Source organism: Delphinus delphis, chromosome 13 (genome assembly GCF_949987515.2).
Source record: "Delphinus delphis chromosome 13, mDelDel1.2, whole genome shotgun sequence".
Taxonomy (NCBI): Eukaryota; Metazoa; Chordata; class Mammalia; order Artiodactyla; family Delphinidae; genus Delphinus; species Delphinus delphis.
The window spans coordinates 81911901-81939574 of NC_082695.1; the positions used below are offsets into that span (position 1 = coordinate 81911901).

At 38.1% G+C, this 27674-nt stretch overlaps 1 protein-coding gene across 2 annotated transcripts in view; it reads right to left on the minus strand.

Moving 5' to 3' along the window:
• Positions 1-27674, minus strand: part of RTTN (rotatin) — a 138003-nt gene that overhangs the window by 103401 nt on the left and 6928 nt on the right. For both annotated transcript variants that reach the window (XM_060029205.1, XM_060029204.1), the window contains exons 6-12: positions 27147-27261; positions 26037-26187; positions 22635-22800; positions 20181-20362; positions 17821-17936; positions 6245-6415; positions 338-550 (exon numbers count right to left, since the gene is read on the minus strand). In XM_060029205.1, coding sequence (XP_059885188.1) covers positions 338-550; positions 6245-6415; positions 17821-17936; positions 20181-20362; positions 22635-22800; positions 26037-26187; positions 27147-27261 — 1114 coding nt within the window. The remainder of the gene's footprint in view (positions 1-337; positions 551-6244; positions 6416-17820; positions 17937-20180; positions 20363-22634; positions 22801-26036; positions 26188-27146; positions 27262-27674) is intronic.

Below are 27674 nucleotides of genomic sequence, written 5' to 3' on the forward strand. Positions count from 1 at the left end.
AAAATGGCCCTTATAATTGTTTACATCAATTGTCACTCTGTTCACCCACAGTAAGCCACTTCAAAGAGGAACTCACTAATAAAGATATTGATAATAATTATTGTTTTTTTTAAACCACTGGTCTCATGAATATATACCATTCATTAATCTAAATCTTCATTTTACATTTATATAAATCATACCCTTACTTTAATCTTATAATTGGGCCATTCAGTAATAATGGATCCCACCCCTAAGAATTCAATTGTTAAATGTCCATCAATTTGAAAACTATAGGTTAAATTTTCTAAATATTTTATCAAAGGAATTTTAAAGAGATATTAACAAAACTTTTTACCTCCTTCCCAACATCAGACAGGAAGTTACAGGTACACTCAAGTGAATAAACAGCCTCTGCAGTTCGTTTATAAATACTGTAGTTTTCAGAATTCAGCTGTTCCAAATAGGCCACAACAGCTTCATGAATATTTGGATATTCCAAAGAAAGAGGCATGTCCAAAGAAACTAGAAATAATGCTGCTGACATAGGCTCTGGTAAAAAGTGGCTTGCCTTGATAAATTAAAAAAAAAAAATTAACCATTTTTAGATAAATATAGTAAACTATAATATTAACATAGTTGAACTTTTTTTAGTAATTCTCTATCACAAAGTCTATTGCTTTTCCAAAGAAAATTCTATTCTCCAACACATCATTTATCTACACCTAGGTTCACTGCAATTTTTCTCTGCCCAAAATATCCCAAGTCCAAATTTCAACTCCTTCCCAAAGCCTGGGATTCAGGATACCTCCTCTTCCCCACATCAACACCCAGAACTGCTCTCCCTCTGGGCCCACACCTCGTTTATGCCTCTGCTACTGAACTGAAGGTACCAGGCCTTTTTCTCTAAGTTTTTCGTGCAGGTGCACACAAATCTCCAGAAAAATGCAATAAACCCCTGAGGATATAGCCCAAGGCTTATTAACTACATATTGAATTGAATATCACTAAATCAAGTATAGCTATAGACTAATTCGAACAGAAATTAATTTTTATTTGGTTTTGTTTGTGTTTTAGAGGGGAAAGGAGAAATTCAACATATTTAAAATAGTTCTGGAACACTCACAAAAGACTGACCTTTAATTAGTATAAAATCAAGGGGCCCAAATGAAATAGTGTATGTTTTATAATTTAAATCAATTGATTTAAGACTAAAAAAACCCTTTGCTGGGTTTTGTTTCTTTTAATGATTCTGGCTTTGTAATAGAATTTTATGCATCAATTAAGAAAATGAAAAGGCCTGAAAATTCAATGTTCAGAGAAAACCATTTGGCAGGGTTTACTACTACAGCTGAAATGCTGCCTTTATTAAAGTAGGTTTGGTCATAATTTTTTCATGGATAACCTATTTTAAGAATAATCATTAACTGCCTGAAAGTCTAAGAACTAAATCTGCTAAACAATGCTTTTTTTTTTAGAATTACTGTTCTTTATTTTTTTTTAATTAATTAATTTATTTTTGGCTGCATTAGGTTTTCTTTGCTGCACGTGGGCTTTCTTTAGTTGCATCGAGCAGGGGCTACTCTTTGTTGCGGTGCACAGGCTTCTCATTGTGGTGGCTTCTCTTGTTGCAAAGCATGGGCTCTAGGCACATGGGTTTCAGTAGTTGTGGCAGGTGGGCTCAGTAGTTGTGGCACATGGACTTAGCTACTCCCCGGCATGTGGGATCCTCCCAGACCAGGGCTTGAACCCGTGTCCCCTTCATTGGCAGGCGGATTCTTAACCACTGTGCCACCAGGGAAGCCCTAAACAATGCTTTTAAATGAAATACAGTTGCCAAATGAATATCAAAAGCTAAAGGAATCAAAATTTTAGGTTACTAAGCATGAAAAAAAAAACCCAACTATTAAGACAGCAGCTATTATAAAGTCAAGAGAAATTTCTCTTATTCTGTAAAGAACTCTCCTAGTGGGGAAAAAAGAGAGAGCGAGAAACTAAATTACCTAGTCACCAATTATTTGCTCACTCAGCAAATACTCACTGGGCCCCTACCGTATGCCAGGCACCATTCCAGATCCTAGGGACACAACAGGAAATAAAACAGAACCTCTGCCCTCACGAAGTTAACACTCCAGTGGAGAAAGCATAGAGTAAACCATACTTGTCCAGTGTGGCTAGGAGTGCTAAGAAAATTTTAAAAACAGGGGATAGGAAAGATGGAGAAGAACAGAGAAGTTACAGGAGGTGGAAGCAGAGGAAGGCCTCTCTGATAAGGTAACATCTAAGCAGAGAACTGGAGGAGTGGATATCTGAGGGAAAAGCACTCACAGAAGAGGGAACAGCAAGTACAGAGGCTCGGACACAGAGTATATTTGACAGCAAGGAGGCCACTGGAGCTAGTGCTGAGGGATGGAGTCAGGGGGCAGTGGTGCCAGATCAGGTAAGGCCTTGGGTCATTATAAGGACTTGTCCTCAGAAGGAGCATTGGAAGGTTTTGAGCAAGCCTGAGGATGAGTCTGGAGAGAAGAGATGGAAAAGAGCAAGGGTGGAAGCTGAGAGACCAAGGAGGAGGTTACTGCAATAATCCAGGCATGACAGGATGGTGGCTTAAACTCAGGTAGCAGCAGTGGGAGTGGTGAGAAGTGTTCAGGTTCTGGATAGACGTTCAAAGAAGAAATAACACATTTTGCTCAGGGATTGGATCTAAGTGTGTGTGAAAGCCAGGAATCAAGGATGACTCTAAGGTTTTTCCTGATCAACAATCAACTGGAATGAAGGTGCTATTTACTGAGCTCGGGAAGACTAGAGGAAAAACACATCTATGCAGGGAAGTAAGACTTGGGGCATGTTCAGTCGGAGATATCAGCTGTCTCGAGAAGATGTCAAAAAGGATACTGGATATATACTTATGAGTTTGTGGTTCAGGTGACACGTGTTGTCTGAAAATATAAGTTTGGGAGGTATCCGCAAATAGATGGCACTTAAAGACCAAAATGCGATGATATCTCATGAGGGCCAGGGCCAGTCCTGGGGTTCCACCCCTTTAAGAGGTTAGGAAGATAGAGAGAAATTAGCAAAGGAGACTCAGTGAGTGGGGCTCTGCGCTAAGATAGTAAATCCTAGTGGGTCTAACTCCAAAGGCACTGTGTTTTAGTTTAAAGGCGTTTTCTCTGACTCTAGGCAGAAAAATAAGAATAGCTGATGTGAGGATTAAATAAGCACTGGGCAGATGTCTGGCATATCACATTCAATAAGTACTAATTTCCTTTCTTTCCTCTTTTCATCCCATCATTAAGGAATTCTGACATTTTCACTCTGCATACCTACATCTGAAACTCCTCTCAGCAACTCAAAGCACCAAGGTAAGGTCATACGTTTAATCCTTGCATGGCCAATGGACCCATCACAGTTTACACCCCAGACTGAAGACGGTGGTCCTACATATATAAGCATTAGTCACGTGTCAGTTGGGACTGAAAGTGATGATGTTTCAGTGGAAAGCTATTACCAGTATTAGATAGAAAAGAGTCAACATCGTCATCTCGTGCGTGCTGGAGGAGGAGGGGTATAATACTGTTTTCTCTAAACCTGCCACTCAGAGCAGCCAGGGCGTTATCCTGGCATGGCCTGTCAGAAGTAGGGATTCTTAGGCCCTATCCAGACCTTACAGACCAGAACATGCAAGATCGGATTAACAAGATCTCTGGGTGATCTGGGTGCACATTACACTTTGAGAAATGCTGCTCTGAATCAATCAGCTACACCCAATTATTAGATTTTATATACCTCACTAAAAAAGTCAAAATCTTGTGGTATAAATTCTTCCTCACCTTCAGTCTGCTTGGCTGAGAAAGGGTCACAGGGGTTCCTAGGATGCTCTGGGATCTTGTTTCTGGCACAGGGCCAGTATTTTTAGCTCTTATTTCCCAGATGGTTCCCCCATATGAAGTTAACTTCATTTGTCTTACCAATTTGATTTACCCAACCAGAACACTTTTAATTTTAATTTACAACATTGGTAATAACATTTACCAATGCATCATTTTAACCTATACATGGGTATTCTCCAAATTCATTTAAAATCAGCAATTATCAATTTCAGAAAAGGTCTTCAAGGCATTTTGTCAAAACATTCAAATTCAGGAAATCTCTACATAGATTCATACTATATCATTTTCCAACTTCAAAATTACATATTTGGTAAGTGGCAACTCAAACATTTAAAAGCCACTTTTAAGGTAGAAAGTTTCAGAGTCCAAATTCCACTTCAATTTTTGGTGGGCTAGCAACAGGCAGAGGGCAGCATAGCCTTGTATTTATATAAACTGAAGGAGAAAGTTAACAGCAAAGGAAGAGCATGTTTGTTTAGATCTCATTTTAAAGTTCTTAGTTAATCAGTCAAAGCAGTTATAACCATCTATAAGCTGATACCTTAATTACACTCTCTTCAATGACCCCACTTACTGTTCTAATGCAGTTCCAAGCTACATATTTAAAAGAGCTCCCCAAAATGACAGATACTGATTTGCCTTCAAAAACAATACATAGCTACCTTAAAAAAAGACATGGAGAGTTGGCTTTACATTATTCTAACACCAAAGTAAGTCAAATAAAATAAATTATTGACTTCTATTTTGACTCCTGCCCAAATAAGCATATAGATGAAAAAAACTCTATAATCAAAAAAGCAATAAATAAGCTCTACGGTACAACTGACAAGTAACTTTTCCAAAAATACCTCAACCTATACATAGATTGATCATTTGTAATACTTAGTAACAAGTTATTGTAGCACTACTAATTTTTCAGTTATATAACATTATCATGTAAAGTTGAGACACCTATATTTTAAATGCAATACCAGTCTTATATGACTGAAATTCTTCAATTTATAATGTTTATGCCTTGGAAAATTATCACTCTTTAACACAGAGTGTTATTCAGAAACATAACAATTAATAAAAAAGTTAAAAATTAAAATTAGGGCTTCCCCGGTGGCGCAGTGGTTGAGAGTCCGCCTGCCGATGCAGGGGACGTGGGTTCGTGCCCCGGTCCGGGAAGATCCCACATACCGCGGAGCGGCTGGGCCCATGAGCCATGGCCGCTGAGCCTGTGTGTCCGGAGACTGTGCTCCGCAACGGGAGAGGCCACAACAGTGAGAGGCCTGCGTACCGCAAAAAAAAAAAAAAAAAAATGGAGTTTACACTACATGCTCTGCAGAATTCTACGGAGCAAAAGGGCAAGTGGCTATACCAAAGGACAACAAAAGGCACAGGAAATGGTTCTTTAGCTGCAGTAATTTTTCCCATACCTTCAGTTAAGCACGATGCTACACCTTTCTTTTTGCAATAAGTTCACTACACAACACTTGCATATGAGTCATTTGAGATATTTTTACCACCAACGTTCAAATTCAGAGATATAACCTCCACTTTAAAGTACAGTCAATAAGATGATTTAAAAGAAGTATTTACGCCTGTTAAAATCACCTTTAACATACAGTCACATAATGGAATAGTATTTTGCAATAAAAATTAACAAACAACTGCTACAAGCAACAACAAAAATGAAACTCAAAAAAAAAAAAAAAATCTTGGGCTTCCCTGGTGGCACAGTGGTTGAGAGTCCGCCTGCCGATGCAGGGGACACGGGTTCGTGCCCCAGTCCGGGAGGATCCCATGTGCCGCAGAGCGGCTGGGCCAGTGAGCCATGGCCGCTGAGCCTGCATGTCCGGAGCCCGTGCTCCACAACGGGAGAGGTCACAACAGTGAGAGACCCGCGTACCGAAAAAAAAAAAAAAAAAAAAATCTTGAGCAATTACATACTTTATACATCTATTTATATAAAGCTCAAAAACAGAAAAACCCCTCTATGGTGACAGAAGTCAGAAAGGAGTTTAGCTTGCAGGGGTGGGGAGAGGAGAGGTTAAGCGACAGGAAGCGGCCTTGAAAGACTGGTCATGTTCTACTTCATGTTTTGCGGGGTGGTCACTTTCTAAACACAGATATATTCACTTAGTAAAAATGCCCTGAACTGTGCACCTTTCTCAACATATTACACCACAGTTTTTAAAAGTTATCTTAAAAAATTAGTATTTTTTTCTATCAATTTATTTGTCAAAACTAATAAAAAATGTTAGCCATTTCTCAATTTCTGCATTTCCAATATAATCTTTGTACACCATGAAATGATCAGAAGGAATTTACAACAGGACAGTGATTGTAACACCCAGTAAACTACAACAAAGCCACGCTACCTGCCTTACCTTTTCAACAGGGAGAAGTGTCTGCAGCAGTCGGACTGCAAACAGCGAAATGCTGACAAAGGCCATCCTGTGGTGCACCAGCACCGCCTCTGGTTGTTCCAAACTGATGTTGCTTTTATGGTAGCACATGCTGTCTCCAAGGGACCCCAACACCATGAGCAGTTTCTTTTTCTGCAAACATTTAAACACAAAACAGAAGAAAACAATCAATTTTAGGGGCCAATATAGAAATATCATGGAGAACAATATAAAATGTTATCATTAAATAATATAAATGTATTCCTCCCTATAAGAATAACCAATACATGCCAAGATACTTTTAACGATAGGAAAGAATGATAAGTATACCTAAATTTTTTAAAAAGCTAACAATTTTTAAGTATTTAATATGAATTCTAACTAATAATAAATAAAAATAAACAAAATACAAAAACTTAATGATCCATTAGTTCCTCCTAGTTTCTAGTGCTTAATTGTTCCAACTTTGAACACTGAATGTAAATCTCTCATCCAATATTTATTGGACTTAGTGTATGCTTAACACAGTGGCAGGTATATGGGGGAAAATGCATTAGTTCAAGAGACATGATCCCTGCCCTCAAAGTGATCCCAAAGTTACTAAAGAAATGAAACAGGGGAAGTCAAATAATTAAAAAACAATGAAATATTAAATTGTATAATCTCTCTTCAGGTAATAAGGTTGTTTCAGAGCAAATGTTCCACCATCATAAATTTCTAGATACCTTACTACTTAAATAGAAGTTATATCTTTTAAATCGAAAGGTATGCATAAAACATGAAAACTAAAATACAGTAGACTAACTGGCAAGTCATAACAACACAGACTAAAATATATCCTAGATATGTTGACATAACCCTATAAACTAGCTGCTGAAAGGACAGTATCAGAAAAAGGGTAGAACAAAAAAAGCACTGGGGTTCTCACGCTCAACTTTCCATGGAAAATTTATGAAAATTAAAATAAGAAATTACCTGTAAACTAAAGACAAAAATATAATGTATGTCAGAAATTTTTTAATTCAAGGATAAATAAACACGAAATAAAACTAAAAGACATGGGGCCTATAAAAGTTACATAAAGTATCAAAGCCACAATAGATACACTTCACATCCATTAGGATGGACATTATCAAAAATAATAGGAAATAACAAATGTTGACGAGGATGTGGAGAAACTGGAGCACCTGTGCATTGCTGGTGGAAATGTAAAAGGTTCAGTCACTGTGGAAATAGTATGGCAGTTCCTCAAAACATTAAACATAGAATTACCATATGATCCAGCAATGTCACTTCTGAGTATATGGCCAGAAGAATCGAAAGCAGGGATTTCAAACACTTATTTGTACGTCAATGTTCAGAGCAACATTATTCACAACAGCCAAAAGGTAGAAATGTGTCTATCAACATATGAATGGATAAACAATATGCAGTAGATGGTATACATACAATGAAATATTCAGCCTTAAAAGGGAATGACATTTTGACACATGCTACAACAAGATGACTCTTGAAAACATTATGTAAAGTAAAATAAGCCAGATACAAAAAGACAAGTACTGTATGATTCCTCTTATATGAAGCACCTAAAATATACAAATTCATAAAGAAAGAAGGTAGAATAGTGGTTATCAGGGACTGGGGGAAGAGGAGAGTGGGGAGTTATTGTTTAGTGGGTGTGGAGTTTCACTCTGAGATGATGAAAAAGTTTTGGAGACAGATTATGGTGACAAGTGTACAACAATGTGAATGTGCCTAATGCCACTGAATTATACACGCAAAAAGAGTTAAATGGTAAATTTTATGTTATGTATATTTTACAAAATTTTAAAAATTATATAAAGGAGTAAACATTTTTTTGTTACTTACATGGATCATTTGAAAAATTTAAAGATAAACACAAATAACATTAAAACTATGATACTTTCCAAATCACTACAGAAGTAAAAGGAAGATAAAATAATCTATAGAGTAAAAAAAAAAAGGAAACAAAAGAGATAGCAAAACTTCTGCATGAAGACCAAGTATAATAACTGTACTAAAAAAGGTTAAATTTCCCTGTAAGTGAAATATGATTTCATACTGAAGTAAAAATCAAAAATAATCTACACATACAAAAAAGACATTATCTTTGTACATAAAAGGTTAAAAATTAGTGAGAAAAATCTCAAATAAACAATCTAACCTTACACCTAAAGGAACTAGAGAAAGAAGTACAAGCAAAACCCAAACGTAGTATAAGGAAAGAAATCTTAAAGATCAGAGCAGAAATAAATGAAATAGAAACAAAGAAAACAATAGCAAAGATCAATAAAACTAAAAGCTGGTTCTTTGAGAAGATAAACAAAATTGATAAACCTTTAGCCAGACTCATCAAGAAAAAGACGGAGAGGACTCAAATCAATAATATTAGAAATGAAAAAGGAGACGTTACAACAGACACCGCAAAAATACAAAGCATCCTAAGAGACTACTACAAGCACCTCTATCCCAATAAAATGGACAACGTGGAAGAAATGGACAAATTCTTAGAAAGGTAATAACCTTCCAAGACTAAACAGGAAGAAATAGAAAATATGAACAGACCAATCATAAGTAATGAAATCGAAACTGTGATTAAAAATCTTCCAACAAACAAGAAGTCCAGGACCAGATGGCTTCACAGGTGAATTCTATCAAACATTTAGAGAAGAGCTAACACCCATCCTTCTCAAACTCTTCCAAAAAATTGCAGAGGAAGGAACACTCCCAAACTCTTTCTATGAGGCCACCATCACCCTGATACCCAAACCAGACAAAGATACTACAAAAAAAGAAAGTTACAGACCAATAGCACTGATGAATATAGATGCAAAAATCCTCAACAAAATACTAGCAAACAGAATCCAACAACACATTAAAAGGATCATACACCATGATCAAGTGGGATTTATCCCAGGGATGCAAGGATTCTTCAATATATGTAAATCAATCAATGTGATACACAATATTAACAAACTGAAGAATAAAAACAATATGATCATCTCAATAGATGTAGAAAAAACTTCTGACAAAATCAACACCCATTTATGATGAAAACTCTCCAGAAAGGGGGCATGGAGGGAACCTACCTCAACAAAATAAAGAACATATACAACAAACCCACAGCAGACATCATCCTCAATGGTGAAAAACTGAAAGCATTTCTTTGAAGATCAGGAATAAGACAAGGATGTCCACTCTCACCACTATTATTCAACATAGTTTTGGAAGTCCTAGCCACAGCAATCAGAGAAGAAAAATAAATAAAAGGAATACAAATTGGAAAAGAAGAAGTAAAACTGTCACTGTTTGCAGATTACATGATACTATACATAGAGAATCCTAAAGATGCTACCAGAAAACTACTAGAGCTAATCAACAAATTTGGTAAAGTTGCAGGATACAAAATTAATGCACAGAAATCTCTTGCATTCCTATACTAATGATGAAAAATGTGAAAGCTAAATTAAGGAAACAATCCCATTCACCACTGCAAAAAAAAAGAATAAAACACCTAGGAATAAGCCTATCTAAGGAGGTAAAAGATTGTACTCAGAGAACTATAAGACATTGATGAAAGAAACCAAAGACAACACAGATGGAGAGATATACCACGTTCTTGGATTGGAAGAATCAACATTGTGAAAATGACTACACTACCAAAAGCAATCTACAAATTCAGTGCAATCCCTATCAAACTACCAATGGCATTTTTCACAGAACTAGAACAAAAAATTTCACAATTTGTATGGAAACACAAAAGATCCCGAATAGCCAAAGCAATCTTGAGAAAGAAAAACGGAGCTGGAGGAATCAGACTCTCTGACTTCAGACTATACTACAAAGCTACAGTAATCAAGAAAATAGGGTACTGGCACAAAAACAGAAATATAGATAAATGGTACAGGAGAGAAAGCCCAGAGATAAACCCATGCACCTATGGTCAACTAATCTATGACAAAGGAGGCAAGGATATAAAATAGAGAAAAGACAGTCTCTTCAAGAAGTGGTGCTGGGAAAACTGGACAGCTGCATGTAAAAGAATGAAATTAGAACACTCCCTAACACCATACACAAAAATAAACTCAAAAGGATTAAAGACCTAAATGTAAGGCTGGACACTAGAAAAGTCTTAGAGGAAAACATAGGAAGAACACTCTTTGACATAAATCACAACAAGATCCTTTTTGATCCACCTCCTAGAGAAATGGAAATAAAAACAAAAATAAACAAACAAGACCTAATGAAACTTAAAAGCTTTTGCAAAGCAAAGAAAACTACGAACAAGACGAAAAGACAACCCTCAGAATGGGAGAAAATATTTGCAAACGAATCAACAGACAAAGGATTAATCTCCAAAATATATAAACAGCTCAAGTAGCTCAATATAAAACAAACAAACAACCCAATCCAAAAACGGGCAGAAGACCTAAACAGACATTTCTCCAGAGAAGATATACAGATTGCCAAGAAACACATGAAAGGATGCTCAACATCACTAATTATTAGGGAAATGCAAATCAAAACTACAATGAGGTAACACCTCACACCAGTGAGAATGGGCATCATCAAAAAATCTACAAACAATAAATGCTGGAGAGGGTGTGGAGAAAAGGGAACCCTCTTGCACTGTTGGTGGGAATGTAAATTGATACAGCCACTATGGAGAACAGTATGGAGGTCCCTTAAAAAACTAAAATTAGAACTACCATACGACCCAGAAATCCCACTACTGGGCATATACCCTGAGAAAACCAGAATTCAAAGAGTCATGTACCCCAATGTGCATTGCAGCACTATTTACAATAGCCAGGACATGGAAGCAACCTGAATGCCCATCGACAGACGAATGCATAAAGAAGATGTGGTACATATATACAATGGAATATTACTCAGCCATAAAAAGGAACGAAATTGGGTCATTTGTAGAGACGTGGATGGATCTAGAGACTGTCATACAGAGTGAAGTAAGTCAGAAAGAGAAAAACAAATATCGTATGTTAGCACATATATGTGGAACCTAGAAAAATGGTACAGATGAACCAGTTTGCAGGGCAGAAATAGAGACACAGATGTAGAGAACAAACGTATGGACACCAAGGGGGGAAGTGGCGGGGTGGGGGTGGTGGTGGGATGAACTGGGAGATTGGGATTGACATGTATACACTGATGTGTATAAAACTGATGACTAATAAGGACCTGCTGTATAAAAAAACACATAAAATAAAATTCAAAAATTCAAAGAAAAACTAGTGTAGTGAAATATGAACAAAAATGTATGAAATATAAATAATAATTCAGAACAAAAAAAATTAGGTAAATTAGGTAATTTTCTATTGATGAAGTGCATAATAGAGAGTAAAGACCCAACATGAATGAGTCATTGTGGTCTGAATAACATAAATATGAGGCAAAACCTGAAGTTGGATTTAAAGGTTTTAACTCAGTCTTTTTTACCTTAATTAATAAATTAAACAGATATAAACTTTGAACATTTCAAAGACTACAACTCCTCGAGTTTCCAAGGAACACTGACTTTATAAAACTAGCCATTTACTTAATCACAAAAAACGGTCAATGTATATTTAAGACTATGTTCTTTGAGCCCACGGAAATAAAACTAAAAGTTAAAAATTTCAACCAAATGTAGGGCCACCCTTACAAAATTAAAATAGAAAATTTTAATAGCACTTATATTAATAACCACTGGTCTAGAGAAAACAAATTAGAAACACAGTGACAGTCTTATTACATGGACAGGCAATTTTTCACCCAGTGCTTCTCCATTAAAATACTTTTCTACATCTACAAACAACATATCTCTGTTATTCAAGACTAAGTTTGACAATTTACAATTTAAATCAATGAACACATTTAAGACCTCAGTATTGCAAGGCTTTTTCTAAAAATCTATTTACTTGTGAAATTGTTTCAAATAACCTTGCTAATTCTAATGATGAATTGACATACTTCTCAAAATAGTATAAAAAGGAAGTATTAAATACTATAAGAATCAGTCTTGCAGCTTTTACTATTTGCAACACTTCTTCCAAGCCAAAAAAAAAAAAAGTGTTTTTTTTGTTTTGTTTTGTTTTGTTTTTGCAGTACGCGGGCCTCTCACTGTTGTGGCCTCTCCCGTTGCGGAGCACAGGCTCCGGATGCGCGGGCTCAGCAGCCATGGCTCACGGGCCCAGCCGCTCCACGGCATGTGGGATCTTCCCGGACCGGGGCACGAACCTGCATCCCCTGCATCAGCAGGCGGACTCTCAACCACTGCGCCACCAGGGAAGCCCAGTGTTTTGTTTTTAATGTTTTAAGAAAAGAAAGGATTTTAAAACAATACTATCTGGTCCACAGTTTTAATTTGCTGGGCTAAAGATATTTAAACAGCTGTAAAGTAGTTGATGCAGAAAAAAAAAAAAAGAGCCAGTTTTCAGAGGATAGTCAAAGCTTTTACAAAATTACAGACTTAAAATATCAGATGAACAAAATATTCTAAATATTCCCAATAAAACAGAATTTATAGTGCAAACACAATATCTCCACTATCTGCACAATATAAAACAGGTTTTGGATTCTGTAAAGCATCTGAAATAAGTGACTCTCCCCCATATGCTCCCAGCCTCACACTCCCCACTCCCCTTCTACAAGGCAGCCAATTACTGTTCTGCATGCAAGTCTCACCAGGCACTTCTATGTTTAAGAGCAAGCTCATCCTGCCTGCAGAATGACAGCCAAACTACTCAGCAGCACGTCAAAAGCCTTCTGTGAGCAGACCCCACCTGAACCCTCCAGCCTCTCTCCCACCACATCCACCTCACGTTTTATGCTCTGGTTGCTTGCACTCCTCCCAATAGCCCTAGCCTTGACCACCAATCAGCACTATTCATTCCTCCCCATCATTCTCTTCCCCTCCGCCAGACAAAAAGCCCTACCTTTACTTTCTTAGCCGAATCGTATTCGTAATTTAAACTCAGCTCAGCCACGATTTACACAAAGCCCTCCCTGAGATTCTCGGCTGGGAGTGTTTTCAAAGCACCCTTGGCACATGAAAAGATACTCAACATTACTAGTCAGAGAAATGCAAATCAGAACAACAGTGAGCTATCACCTCACACCTATCAGAATGGCTATCAACAAAAAGACCACTAATACAAATGTTGACAAGGATGTGGAGAAAAGGGATCCCCTGTACACTGTTGGTGAGAATGTAAATCGATGCAGCCGCCATAGAAAAAAGCATGGAGATTCCTCAAAAAACTAAAACAAGAATTACTGTATAATCCAACAATTCCACTCCTGGGTTTATATCCAAAAAAAATGAAAACACCAACTCAAAGAGACGTGCCCCCCAACGTTTAGAGCAGCTCTATTTACAACAGCCAAGATATGGAAACAACCTAAGTGACCATCGACAGACAAATGGATAAAGAAGATGTGGCACATATGTACACAAACACATACACACATATACATACAATGGAATATTAATCAGCCATAAAAAAGAATGAAATATTGCCAGTTGTGACAACACAGATGGACCGACCCAGAAAGTATTATGCTAAGTGAAATAAGGCAGATAAAGACAAAAAACATATGATTTCACTTATATTTGGAATCTAAAAAACAAATGAACAAACTTCAAAACAGAAACAGACTCATAGACACAGAGAACGAACAGGTAGCTGCCAGAGGGGAAGAGAGGGGGGGAATGAGTGAAATAGGTGAGAGAGATTAAGAGGTACAAACTGCAAATTTCAAAATAAATGAGTCATGGGGATGAAATGTACAGCATGGGGAATACAGTCAATTTTTTATCTAATTCCCACAAGAGTGAAAAGAATTGCTGCTTATTCATCTTGCACCCCCAGGGCCCAGGGTTGACTAAAAAATTATTCACAACCTAAAAGCTGAGAGTTATGTTTTATTCAGCAGGAATTTTTAGGACTTCAAGGCCAGGAGGCCGCATCTCAAGTAACCCTGAGAGAACTGCTCCGTGGAGGCGAGGTGGGGAGCCAGGATACATGGGAGTTTTGTAACAAAGGGCAGGGAGTCTGAATGTCAAAAGATTACTGTTAATTAAAGAAAACCAGATATCTCAAGTTAAGGAATTTAGCGCTTTTCTGTGCACGGGAAGATGCAAGAGTCTGAGTTCACTGAAATCATTGCAGTCTGATGGCTGCTAGATGGCAGGTATTCTTTTCCTTCCTGAGTTTCCTCACGGCTCACCAGCTCACCATCGGAGGTGGCTGCAATCACTGATGACTGTGACATCCTTTGTTTACTGATACGGCAGGAAGTATTCCTTTTATCACTAGCATATAATGAGCAATCAAAGAATGTTTGGTGAACTAAAACACCTGTCTCTGGACTGGCGGCAGTAGCAGGAAAAGCATATGCTAATTAGAGATTCCACTCAGCCAATTATAAATTCACAACCTGGTTCAATTCCCCTTCTTGAGCCCTTACTGGATACCAAGCCCTTCTCTCTAGAAACTTTCATAATCCTCTCCACTTCACTTGAACTTCAACCAGCAATTCTTCCAACATGCCTGGAAATCTAAGTTACCAGCTCACAGCAGGTCAGATGGGAATTTAGAAGGAATGAGTCATAAAGAAGGAGAAAACACTGCTTTTCGTGACACTGAGTGACAGCAGTGACAGAAAGAAGAAAGGCAAAAAACGAACAGAAAACAGCCCCAAGAGTCTGGGGTTATCTGGCATGAGGAAAAGAGCCTTCCTTACTCCCGTGAACCTAACTTACCATGTGAATAAGGAAAAAACAAACTTAATTTCATAGGTAGGCAAAAAAAGGATGACATACTTCAGGTCATCCTAACTTTTACAAGTGCTTACCAAAAAATTTTTTTATTTTAACAAAATATAATTTCAGTGAAAATATTTTTTCTTTTATTTATTTCGACTGAAATAAAAATATTCAATTTATGGAGAAAAAATTTCTTTGACTATGCTTACATAAACTGAGTTATGGAATTCCAGACGTGAATGCTATTAGCACTATTTGGAAAGATCTAGAGAATTGATTACATATCTACATGCATTTAATTACTGAATTGGTCAACATTTATTACTTTGTTCCTTTAACGACACGACAAAAATATGCTTCTGCCTTCTGTGTAAACCTCACAAAAGTAGGGACATTAAGGAATTCTACTTAATTGTCTGCTTCTATTAATATATAGCCCAAAGGGATGAGATTTTTCCTAGGAAGCATTTATTCTTTTAAATAAGTCAAATATAATTTCCAGCAGTACTATTTAACATTTCTAACATACCAATTGGCACTTGCACAACAGATTTAACCTTTAAAGTAAAAATAATTCATTGAATCATAAAAGATCAGCAGCCAAAAGTTAAAAATGAATGACTAACTTTTACAGATAAATGTTCTGGCCAAGAAACTTGAGCTATTTTAAGAAGCAACTGATAAAACATTCTTCACACTTCTCAAGGAAAACTCACTTGTTGAAAACCTTCAATATGTGAAAACCTTCTAAAAGTACTACAGAATAATGTGATAACCTTAAGAACGAACGAAAAACTAAGATAAGAACTATTATCCCTATTTTATAAATAAATTGTAGGACTTGAAACAATATATTACACCTACTGTAAAATGTTTCAGTTGTGTTTCTTTTCAAAAGATTTGTGTAAATAAAAAAAATTGGGGGAGGGCTTCCCTGGTGGCACAGGGGTTAAGAATCCGCCTGCCAATGCAGGGGACACAGGTTCAAGCCCTGGTCCGGGAAGATCCCACATGCCATGGAGCAACTAAGCCCGTGCGCCACAACTACTGAGCCTGCACTCTAGAGCCCGCGAACCACAACTACTGAAGCCCATGTGCCACAACTACTGAAGCCTGCACACCACAGAGCCCGTGCTCTGCAACAAGAGAAGCCACCGCAATGAGAAGCCCACACAATGCAACGAAGAATAGCCCCCGATCACCACAACTAGAGAAAGCCCGTGCACGGCAACAAAAACCCAACGCAGCCAATAAATTAATTAATTTTAAAAAATGCACATTACTCATTTCACATTTTTGTTAGCAATTATGTCTATCAATATGTTTATTGAGTGAATAAATACACAGTGAAGCAGTCGCAGCCTGTAAAAAAGAATGAAGATCTTCACATATGAACACAGAATAATCTCCATGCCTATGTTTACATCCATCCATCTATCCAGGATGCATTATTTTCTCTTCCAGTTTTATTGGGATATAGTTGACATATAGCACTGTATAAGTTTAAAGTGCAGAGCTTAATGATTTGACTTACATACATCCTGAAATGATGACCACATTAAGTTTGGTGAACATCCATCATCTCACATAGAAACAAAATTAGAGAGATAGAAAAACAGTTTCCTTTCCTTGTGATGAGACCCTCAGGATTCACTCTCTTAGCAACTTTCATACATAACACACAGCAGTTGTGCATTACATCCTAGTAGTTATTCATCTTAAAACTGAAAATCTGTACCTTTGATCACCTTCATTCAATTCCCCCTCTCCCTACTTCCCACCTCTGTTAATCACAAGTCTGATCTTTTTTTTCTCTGAGTTCGTTTCTTTGCTTGTTTTTGAAGAATAATTGACTTACACAACATAGTGACTCAATATTTCTATACATAGTGGTCACAACAATAAGTCTAATTACTATACAGGATTTACTCTTACGTTGTAAAAACAAGGTATGAAACTGTATATGATATACCACCTTTTATGTAAGATGTGAGAAGGGGAATAAGAATCTACGTACTTATTTTCTTACATTTGCAAAAACTAAAATAAAAATGTAAAAAATAAACTAGAAAACAGGATGGCAGGGAGACACCCCTGAGTTACATTTTTATGAAGAGAAAACAATTCCCAAAAATGAAAACAAATTGAAACAAAAATCTAACTGTATACTGAATTGGTAACAGAGAAAATAATTCTTTTGAGTGACTTTAAGGCACAGAATTTTGACTTTATATACTTAGTGAGATTTAGTCTAAGTCAAAAAGAACTGCAAGAAAATCCTGAACTTTATTAGTTATTGACCACAGTGATACTAATACTGCTACTGTGAAATCACTTACTTTATGCTGAAGGTTAAAACTAATAAGCAATTATGTTGATGTTGCTAAGAATCTATGAAGGACAATAAAGTCCAAGCAAAGAAATACAAGTTGAAGTTCAGAAGTAGCAGAGTCTGAATTCATGAGTTTTTTTAAAATACAGATTTCCTAGGTTCTATTACTGAAAGGAAAGAATGATATCACTGTAACTACAAGCAGCCCTAATGGCCTGTTTTTGGTCTTGATATACATTTCCCGCATTAAAAGTAACCAGAATCTCTGGAGAAATGGCCTATTCCAGACTATGCACAAAATAAGCCTGGGATCTGTTGTGTCTAAAACAAAGAAAGTTTTCAAAGACTAATGAGACAATGAAACCAGCTTAAAAGGACCAAGATAAAATAAAATACTAATATTATTACCCACATCCCAAGGAAAACCTTGATTCTCACCATATCTATAGCAAAAAGACTGCTGTCATCCCAGATATCTGCTGAAATCGCTTCACCAATAAGTACCATATCCTCTGCAAGCAATTCCAGAACTCTTATTATCATCTGTCTACTACCTAGGAATACAAATAGGAGAGAGAGAGAAGAAAAATAAAGTTAATTCAAATAAAGCTGAACATCATATTGCTCAATCCTCTGGTTAGCTAATGCCCCCAAGTTCCTATTTCTCTTTTTATTTTTTGATGTTTTTAGAATTGTTTAAAAGAGACGAATAGGGAAGTCACAATATGCAATCACCATTAGACTTCTGTTTCAATCATAACTCTATTTAACTACAAAAAATCAAATGTGCTCTTAAGTGGGAAAGATACTCAGGAAGAGTATAACAATAATCTAACTAAAAGTACTGTGAGATAGATCAAAATAACTTTTCAGATTCAGAGACCATCCATGTTACATGTAATAGGTGACAAAGCACAGGTTTAGTTGAGAAGATGCAGTCTAATAAATTTCCCACTTAGGACTAGAAAGTTTAAGCCTTGTCATGAATTAGTAGTTTCCTACACAGGAGTTGCCTGGGAAACCTACACTCACCTTAAACTCTAAAAACATTCCGGAGGAAACTGTGCTGTCAGAGTCACACCCACCTGAGCAATCTCCCTTCTCCACAGAGATAGAATAACAAAGGAATTCCACCACCCATAATTCTAAGTAAGGTGAATGTTCAATCAAGACTTTCCTGTCCCACATACCAAAGGTCAATTTCTAATGAATAAAAGTAAAACAAACTACCAGATCATAAGGGTCTAGATTAATTGTTTCATGAGAACAGCTGGAGCAAATTCTCTTAGAAATCTCTTACGACACTGAACAAATGCAAATTATGCAATAATTTCCCACAAAAGGGCAAGAGAACATTTAGAAAATTTTATGTACCATGATACAGCTCTATAATTATCAATCTGACTTTTTACAGCAAATTAAGAAAAGGTTAAATGCAAAATCATTAAATCTAAAACTGTTCTCCTCAGTACACCATGCAGACAAACATATACACTTGATGATGCCGAAGTTCAGATCTTCCTTCATGTCACATTATTAGTACATGAATTAATATGTATTCCTCACTCCTGGAAGCAGAATTCTTCAGTCAGTGAGAAGTTAAGGTATAGAGTTTTCTTCAGAATAAAAAAAAATTGTTCATGTTCCCAAATATACACCTACCTCCGGCCTTCTTCCCTATCACTTCCAAGCAGGCAAAGAATAGTCATAGGACTTAAAGAACCATCAGCATGGGACAGATTTTTTACTCAGCCAGTATAAACGAAAAAAAGCAAAACCTGTTTATCTTGTATTTTGACAAGTTTATCAACTACTTAAAATGTATATATTTAGAGAATAAAAATCATTATTTATTCCAAACCTTTCTTCACCTTGCAAAATGCATGCACTTTGGTCTCAGAACCGTAGTTCAAGCCTCTGTTCTTCACTGTTTGACTTTGGATAAGTTTCTAAAGCACTCTAAACCTCAGCTCCCTCATTGTAAAACAGGGAGAAAAGCAGTAATTACCACTAAGGGATGTATAAAATGGGTTGGTGTGAGGAGTGCATAAAATAATGTGCACAAGACCACATCCGGTAGCCGAGCACAGCAGGTACTCAATGTGTGGTAACTTGTTTGATTACTAGGCTCTGTTGGACACTGGCCACATTGTTATCCTTCTTATCACTCTCCACTAAAATCACAACGACATCCCAGTGTACACTACAGTACATCTTTGCAAACTTACCCAGCACATGAGAGAAAATGTAACTCCAGAACGTTTGGGTTTTCTGAGTTTTGTTTTGTTTTTTAAGAAAAAGAAATTACTGCAAAGGTACAAATCCAGTGTTGGGTCTGTTACGGTTTTTAACATGTTTCATAGCTCAAGTAAAAACCAAGTAGGAGGAGTGAACAACTGAAAGCAACTCAAAAAATTTCTAAAGAGCAAAAGCCAAAGAGTTTTTTATTCTGGTCTATTCATGCCAATCCATCTTCTCTAACTTACTCCAGTTGCATTGTTTTTTCAGTGCTTACCTTTAAAATAGCCACACACAAATGGAAGTCTGTGCAATAAAAGGCCAGCAATGGAAGGGGATACTCTATCTGAAAAGCGCTCCATGGCATCCACGTTTAATTAAGGGATAATAAAGACCTTACTAAGTTCTTAGGAATTTGTACCCCAAAAGATAAGTAAATCCAGATTTTAAAGGTCCGAAGACAGATAGAAAGCAAAAACGAGAAAAATTAGAGTCCTAGAAAATAGACAAAACAAACACAAAGTATACAAAAGGAACTACTGACTTCAAGCACAACCAACCTGTTCTTAAGAGAGGAACGGCACACTCCAGGATGGAGACGCAGAGCTGGGGCAGGCTCAGCTGCTGGAACTGCAGCTCTAGCGTGTCCTCAGCCTCCAGCTCTGGCAGGTCCAGGTGCACCATGTCCAAAGGGGAAGGGATGGAGACCCTTGAGTTGACATGAGCGTGACTACTACTTCCACTGTAAAGTAGACAAGGATAATAATAAACCTTGAGTATGGAAACAGCCCACAAGCAGATTTACTGCAGAGCTGCTGCCTGGAATATTAGGAGACTCATACCGTGCACAATTATATTGCTCCATGAAACAATTCTGGTCAGATTTACAGAAACCTTGACAAATTTATGAGATTAAATTCCATAAAGATGGCTCAAAATTGTAAGTGAAACCAAGAATGCTTTTTTTATATGTTGCTTTTCAAACTGATGTTCTCCAAACGTGTCAACATTCCTATAGCAGCAATCAACATGAACACTGATAACCCATCCATTTCTAAAGGAAAGCAAACAGATTCATAGCAAAGTTCTTCCGTAACTTATAAAGGCAAAACTAAATAGTTCGTACGGTTTCCTAGATTTTCTGTGATTTTCACCAAATGTTCTAAGTAAGCCAATGTTAGCAACTGAAGAATGCTAGAAAATGCCAGAAAAACATGATGAGAAATGGATTACTTTATTTAGTACAGTCAACATCATATGATTTTGGAAATGTACCCCAAAATGGAACATCCCTTCTTGGCTTACTTTATAAAAAAAATTACCTTGGGTGTAAAGGAGTGGGGTGGGGATAAAAGTGCTACAGAAAGGCTTGAACTTCCCATTTACAAAGCACCTCAAAACGTTGACTTTTGATGTTATCCACAACTGAAGCTGAATCACAGAGATGCACTAACACTACTGAACGTGTAAAACTCCCCAATTTTAATACATTTTGTCATTTCTTCAATTCCAATATACCAAGCATCCCAAAATATGGAAATAAGCTGGGCTTCTCTCAAACTCTGAAAGGGCGCAGGAGTACGTTCACTCAGGAGTGAAAAGCATGTAGCGCACTAGATATAGCTCAGAGAATGAGGTAAAGAGAAAAACCACACCTGATCGACAGCAGCCACCCGGTAAGGACGAGGAGCACAGGCTCCTGGACCATGTACTGCCCACACCCCTGCCCCCCTCTTCACCAACTGTATAAACTGGGGCTTGGCTCCCAGCCTCTCCAAACCTCAGGCTTTTCTATAAATGATGATAATAATACCATTTCTATTATAGGACTGTTACGAGGACTACCACAGGAGGCAAAGCACATGAAGCACTTGACGTAACACCAAACACACAGCAAGACTGAGTCAGTGTTAGCCTGGAGCAGCAGTAGCCACGTCACAAGAAAATAATCAAGCCAACAGACAAGTGCTAGTCTCACTGAGCATTTAGCAGAATGACAGTAAAGAAAAGACTTAAAAAGAGCTTTTTAAGAGCTTCTCTGGTGGCGCAGTGGTTAAGAATCCGCCTGCCAACGCAGGGGAAACGGGTTCCAGCCCTGGTCCGGGAAGATCCCACATGCCGCGAGCAACGAAGCCCATGCGCCACAACTACTGAGCCTGCGCTCTAGAGCCCGCGAGCCACAACTACTGAAGACCACGCACCTAGAGCCCGTGCTCCAGAACAAGAGAAGCCACCGCGACAAGAAGCCTGCACACCACAAACAAAAAGTAGCCCCCGCTCGCCGCAACTAGAGAAAGCCCGCACACAGCAATGAAGACCCAATGCAGCCAAAAATAAATAAAAATAAAATAAATAAATGAAAAAAAAAGAGGTTTTAAGATGCTTGGAGCCTAATGAGATAACACACAAATACCACGCTAATCCCTTTAAGAAAACTAGATATATAAATATCTTTCTTTACACCAACGAATAAAATACCGTAACTGTGCACCTTGAAGGGGACTTTGTTTTATAGATTCTCCAATCATTCCCTTTAATAGTAAACACCAATGCATTTAAATTATGATTAAACTTACAAAAATGGGCTTAAAATGTTATCAAAAAGTATACAGCATTTAAAACTATGCTTTTAAACTAGATAACACTCCATTTGTGGCTGCTAAAAACAATTCAGTGGGTCAGAATCACCATTTTTTTGATGAAACAGAAATGCACTGTGTAACACAGAATGAGAGAACAATTTTGTGAACATTTTTTCAGTGGACACACACAGATGCACACGCACACATACACAGAGTATATGTCTGTGTACTGAGTACCGAGTTGCAGTATAACACTTGTTTCTTACTGGGGGTCATGGTCAAAAAAGTATGAAAGTCACTGGTTTAACACAAGGCCAATACCTGTGTTAATGTTTCAAAAGAAAAGACTAAAGAGCAAAACAACAGCAAAACAACAATCTCCCTCTAAAACTGAAACACACACACAAGTTAACCTGGCTTTCCTACAGTCACCTGGAAGACACAGCGTCCCAATCCTGGCCATCTCCTCTGGGTCGCTGGCCTGTGCGTCCCACCACAGAAGGCCGAGGGCTGCTGCTTCCTGGAGAAGGATTCTGGGAATGATGAGTGACTCTTGCTTCATGACAATAAGACAGAGAAGAATTTTGGGAAACTGTATCTGGGGGGAAAAAAAAAAGAATAAAATTATTCCTTGGTAGAGACAGATTACTGATTATGTAGTTCTTGTCATTCTTCAGGGAAAAAATTAACAAAATTAAGATAGTAGAAATGCTTCTATGAGGTAAAAGTAAAAGTCAACCTTTTCTGCAATACTCCCTTAGCACACTTAGGTTCATGTCTAATTGACCTGATTACACGGAACCTTTTAGCCAACACTGTTCACTTACAACATTAGAGACCGAATCATGCACTCTCCCGCTTAAAACCCTCCCAGAGACCCTACCTCAAACCTTGTGCAAAAATTAATTCAAAATGGATCAACAACCTAAATATGAGTTAAAACCGTAAAGCTCTCAGCAGAAAATATAGGGGTGGGTCATCATGACCTTGGATTTGGCAATGAATTTTTAGATATGACACCAAAAACACAAACAACCAAAGAAAACAGAGATAAATTGGACTTCAACAAAGTTTAAAACTTTCATGCATCAAAGGACATTAACAAGAAAGTAACAACCGGTACCCTTGTGGCCCAGTGGTAAAGAATCTGCCTTATAATGCAGGGGACGCAGGTTCGACCCCTAGTCCAGGAGCTAAGATCCCACATGCCGCAGGGCAACTAAGCCCACACACCACGACTACTGAGCTCACGCGCCTCAACTAGAGAGTCTGCGTGCTGCAAACTACAGAGCCCACGGGCCCTGGAGCCCACGCGCCCTGGAGCCCACGCACCACTGCCAGAGAGAGAAAACCTGCACGCCACCGCTAGAGGAGAGAAAACCTGCATGCCACAACTAAAGAGAAGCCTGCACGCCACAACAAAATATCCCGCATGCCTCAACAAAGATCCCGTGTGCCGCGACGAAGACCCGACGCACCCAAAAATAAATAAAATAAATAAATAATAAATAGATCTTCAAAAAAAAAAAAAGAAAGTAACAAACTACAGAACGGGAGAAGATATCTGCAAATCATATACCTGATAAGGTTTTAGTATCCAGGATATATAAATAACTCCCAAAACTCAACAAAAACAAGAAGTCAACCATCCCAATTTAACAACGGGCAAAAAACTTAGACATTTCTCCAAAGATATACGAATAGCCAGTTAACACATGAAAAGTCACTAGAGAGTCACTAGTCATTAGGGAAATGCAAATCAAAATCACAATGAGATACCACCTCACACCTACTAGGAGGATTACAGTTAACAAAAAAGAAAGAAAAAGAAACAAGTTTTGGCGAGGCTGTGGCGAAACTGGAAGCCTCATACGCTGCTAGTGGGAATGTCAAACGGCGCAGCCGCCGTGGGACACGTTTGGCGGTCCCTCAGAAAGCTAAACGTAGAATCAACGTATGGCCCAGCGGTTCTGCTCTGGTATACACCCAAAGAATCGAAAGCAGAGGCTCGAACGGATATGCCAGCGTTCACCGCAGCATCACTCGTAACAGTCAAAAGGTGGGAACAAGCCCCACATCCACCAACAGATGAATACATAAATATAATGTGGTGTGTACATACAGTGGAATGTCATTCGGCCGTAAAAATGAAGTTCTGACACGTGCTACAACATAGGGGAACTCTGAAAACATTACGCTAAGTGAGATAAGCCAGATAAATACTGTACAATCCCGCTCTCAGTCTAGGGACCTAGACAGAAAATAGACGAGAGGTTACCAGGGGCTGCAGAGGGAAGGGGAAATGGGGAGAGCTGCTTAATGGTTACAGAGCTTCCACTTAGGATGATGACAACGGTTTGGAAACATGTTGGTGAGGGTCGCACAATACTGGGAATATACTGATCAAATCCTTACTAAGGTGTGCCAGTGCCACTGCACCCTGGCCCCGGGCCACCTCTCTGACCTCACCCCATTCCCCTCTCTGTACCCCCAGCCCACTTACTACGCTCCACCCACAGCTGCCTGATTTTCGTTCCTCAAGCGTGTGGCCCTCAGGGCCGAGGCCTCTGACCTTCCTGGAGTACTCTTCCTGCCGCTTTTCAAGCGGAGGTTCCTTCTCACCCTTCAGCTTGCCTCCTGTTGGATACCTTCCCTGACCATCCTATCCGAGAAAGCCACATCCCCAGTCACATTCTGTCACATCACCCTTCTTATTCCCTTTGAGCACTTCATATCTAAAAACTTGTTTGTTTACTACCTGTCCCAACCTTCTACAATACAAGCTCATAAAGGCGGGAACCTTATCTGTTTTGTTCAGTGTTATACCCCTTAGAGTATCGGTTGGCACAGAGTAGGTGATAAATAAATATTTATTTAATACACGAATAAATCTTCTGATTTATCCACTATTTTTACCCACATTATAACTCTTTTTCTGATGAAATATGGGGTACTCACAAGCTCTCAAGAATGTTAATGAGAAAACCCCACGCCCCCTGAGGTCTATAATAAAGCTAACATAAAGGATAAATATTCAAGTAGCACAGGGATCAGTGAAACTCTCAACAAAACAGGGCTTAACTATGAAGCATGATGACAGATCACTACAATTTAATATTCGACTTTCAATATATATTGCATTATATAAGTGCACAGAAATCCTAAACTGTAAATGCTGGTTTGACAAGGCCAGCCTAGTGCTCTATTTGGCCATTAGGTGGTGCTTCTTCCCTGAGAAGTCTGGCACTGCTACCACATAATAGCTGCCTACATCACAAGTTGCATAAAAATAGTTTTCATAAAATACAAATAGGTATTTTTCAAACCAAACAATTTCTTAACACAACATATAACTTGCTAAAATGCCCAAAGTCCCACATGAATAGCTGCACTCAGAATCCTGGTCCTTAGCTCCCAACAACACTCAGCATACGTGGGAGAAAAACACCGTGCAAATGTCTCTTATCAAAAAAAAAGAGGATGGGATCATAGTGCTTCTGTCATTCATACAGTTTGTTTTCAAAGATGATAATTTGATTACATTTAGGAATGGGGAATTTATGTTGTGAAAATGTATACACAATAACCCTGACAGTAAATATAATGGGGAGTTCTTGGAAGAATCTACAAATACCACCAGTGACCAAGGAATATACAAACATAATACCTTGTTTACTAGAGAAAAAACTTGGATGATAATTTGACTACATTTAGGAATGGGGAATTTATGTTGTGAAAATGTATACACAATAACCCTGACAGTAAATATAATGGGGAGTTCTTGGAAGAATCTACAAATACCACCAGTGACCAAGGAATATACAAACATAATACCTTGTTTACTAGAGAAAAAACTTGGATCTCGGTGAAAGTTAAGTCTGTTTCTTAAAGACGTGCACAGCTGCTGCAAGCAGGACACTGACTGCAATGCCAGGCGATGTTTTCCATCTCCTCCAAAGGCCAGTTTCAACAGAGATAAAAGGCTCTGCAATAAAGAAGAGCTATAAAAATTATCGAGGGAACAAAGTGCTCGACTTTCAAAGAAGGATGTGGAGCTTAAGTGAGGTTAAATGAACAGTCAAAGGAATTAAGATAAGGTGCAAATATTTATAAAACATAAGAAACAGAAACAGGCAAAAATGACTTGGCATAATGCAGGAAGATGGGTCAAAGTAAGATAAAATTTAAATACAACAGTCAGCGTTTCTCATATCTGAACTGTTAGTTGAGTACCTATCGTGAAGAACACGGGAATTATTCCCCATTCAGGACATTAAGTTACACAGTACTTTTTAAAAACCACAAGAAGCCTCTTACATCTCAAAGAGCTAAATCATTTTGCATGTTTTGATAATTTACAGCTTTCCCTCTGCTATCACTCATAGCTGGGACAGTATGAAGTAATAGCTGCCACTCACTGGCACCCATCTCAGCCCCGTGATTGCAGAGCAAGGGTACCAAGCCTTACCAGATGCCGTGGACACACCACAATCCCAGCCCGGGATCCCAGTCTCTCTGCTATACACGTATGCAATAAACTGCACTGCAAAGAATCCACCTACATTGCTCACCTCTGCCATATTTCCACAGCATCCAGCACCGTGCCTTAAACACCCAGATACCCAAAGTGATGCAATTCTAACTATTAAGATTGGTCACTGCTGCCCAACCTCAGTTTCCCAGGTCTAGTCTCCCCAAGTGATCCATAAATGGTTAAGTTCAAGGTCGTCAAACTGGACTGCATGTGTCAAATGAGACTACTTCCTATCAGGAGAACAACCACTATCTAAGTAAGTTAGAGAGTAAGTGGTCTAAATAACCAAATACTTCATTATTTAACTATGGTAGTGCAAATTTCCTTCCCAAGGACTCCTACTTTGCAAAATGTGTTTCATTGCAAAAACTTCCGTTTCAAAATCTAAAACTATTACAGAGGAAACGCACCTGAACAATTTTTGGCCTTTGAAGGAAAATCTCAGCAGGAAAATCTTGCATGATAACGTCTTTCAACAGTTCACAGGTGTTCCAGATTAAAGTGTGGTTACTACTTCTTAAAGAGCTACAAAATATACAAAATACAGTATTATTTATTTTTGAAAAGAATTTACCTATACCAGATTCTAAGTAACCTATTCACAGTCCTTCAGGTCTCAGCCAAGACACCTTGCCCTGGGAAGCCTTCCCAAATCTCCTCCCTAATCAATGAACAACCCTGGGGTAGGTGTGTTCTTTCATGTGCCCATAACCTGTGCTATGAAACCGCCTGTTGACTTCGTAGCCCCACCAGAACCTCCTCAAGAGCAGGGACTACACAGTATCCACCACTGTATACCCAAAGGCTATCACAATGCCATGAAATGAGATCAATGAAATCTGCTAAATGAATCAGGAAATAAGGCAGAGGAGATCATACTAAGTACAGAGTTAAATTCCAGAAATTAGATTCCTTACTGCTCTTCCCTACTCGAGGGG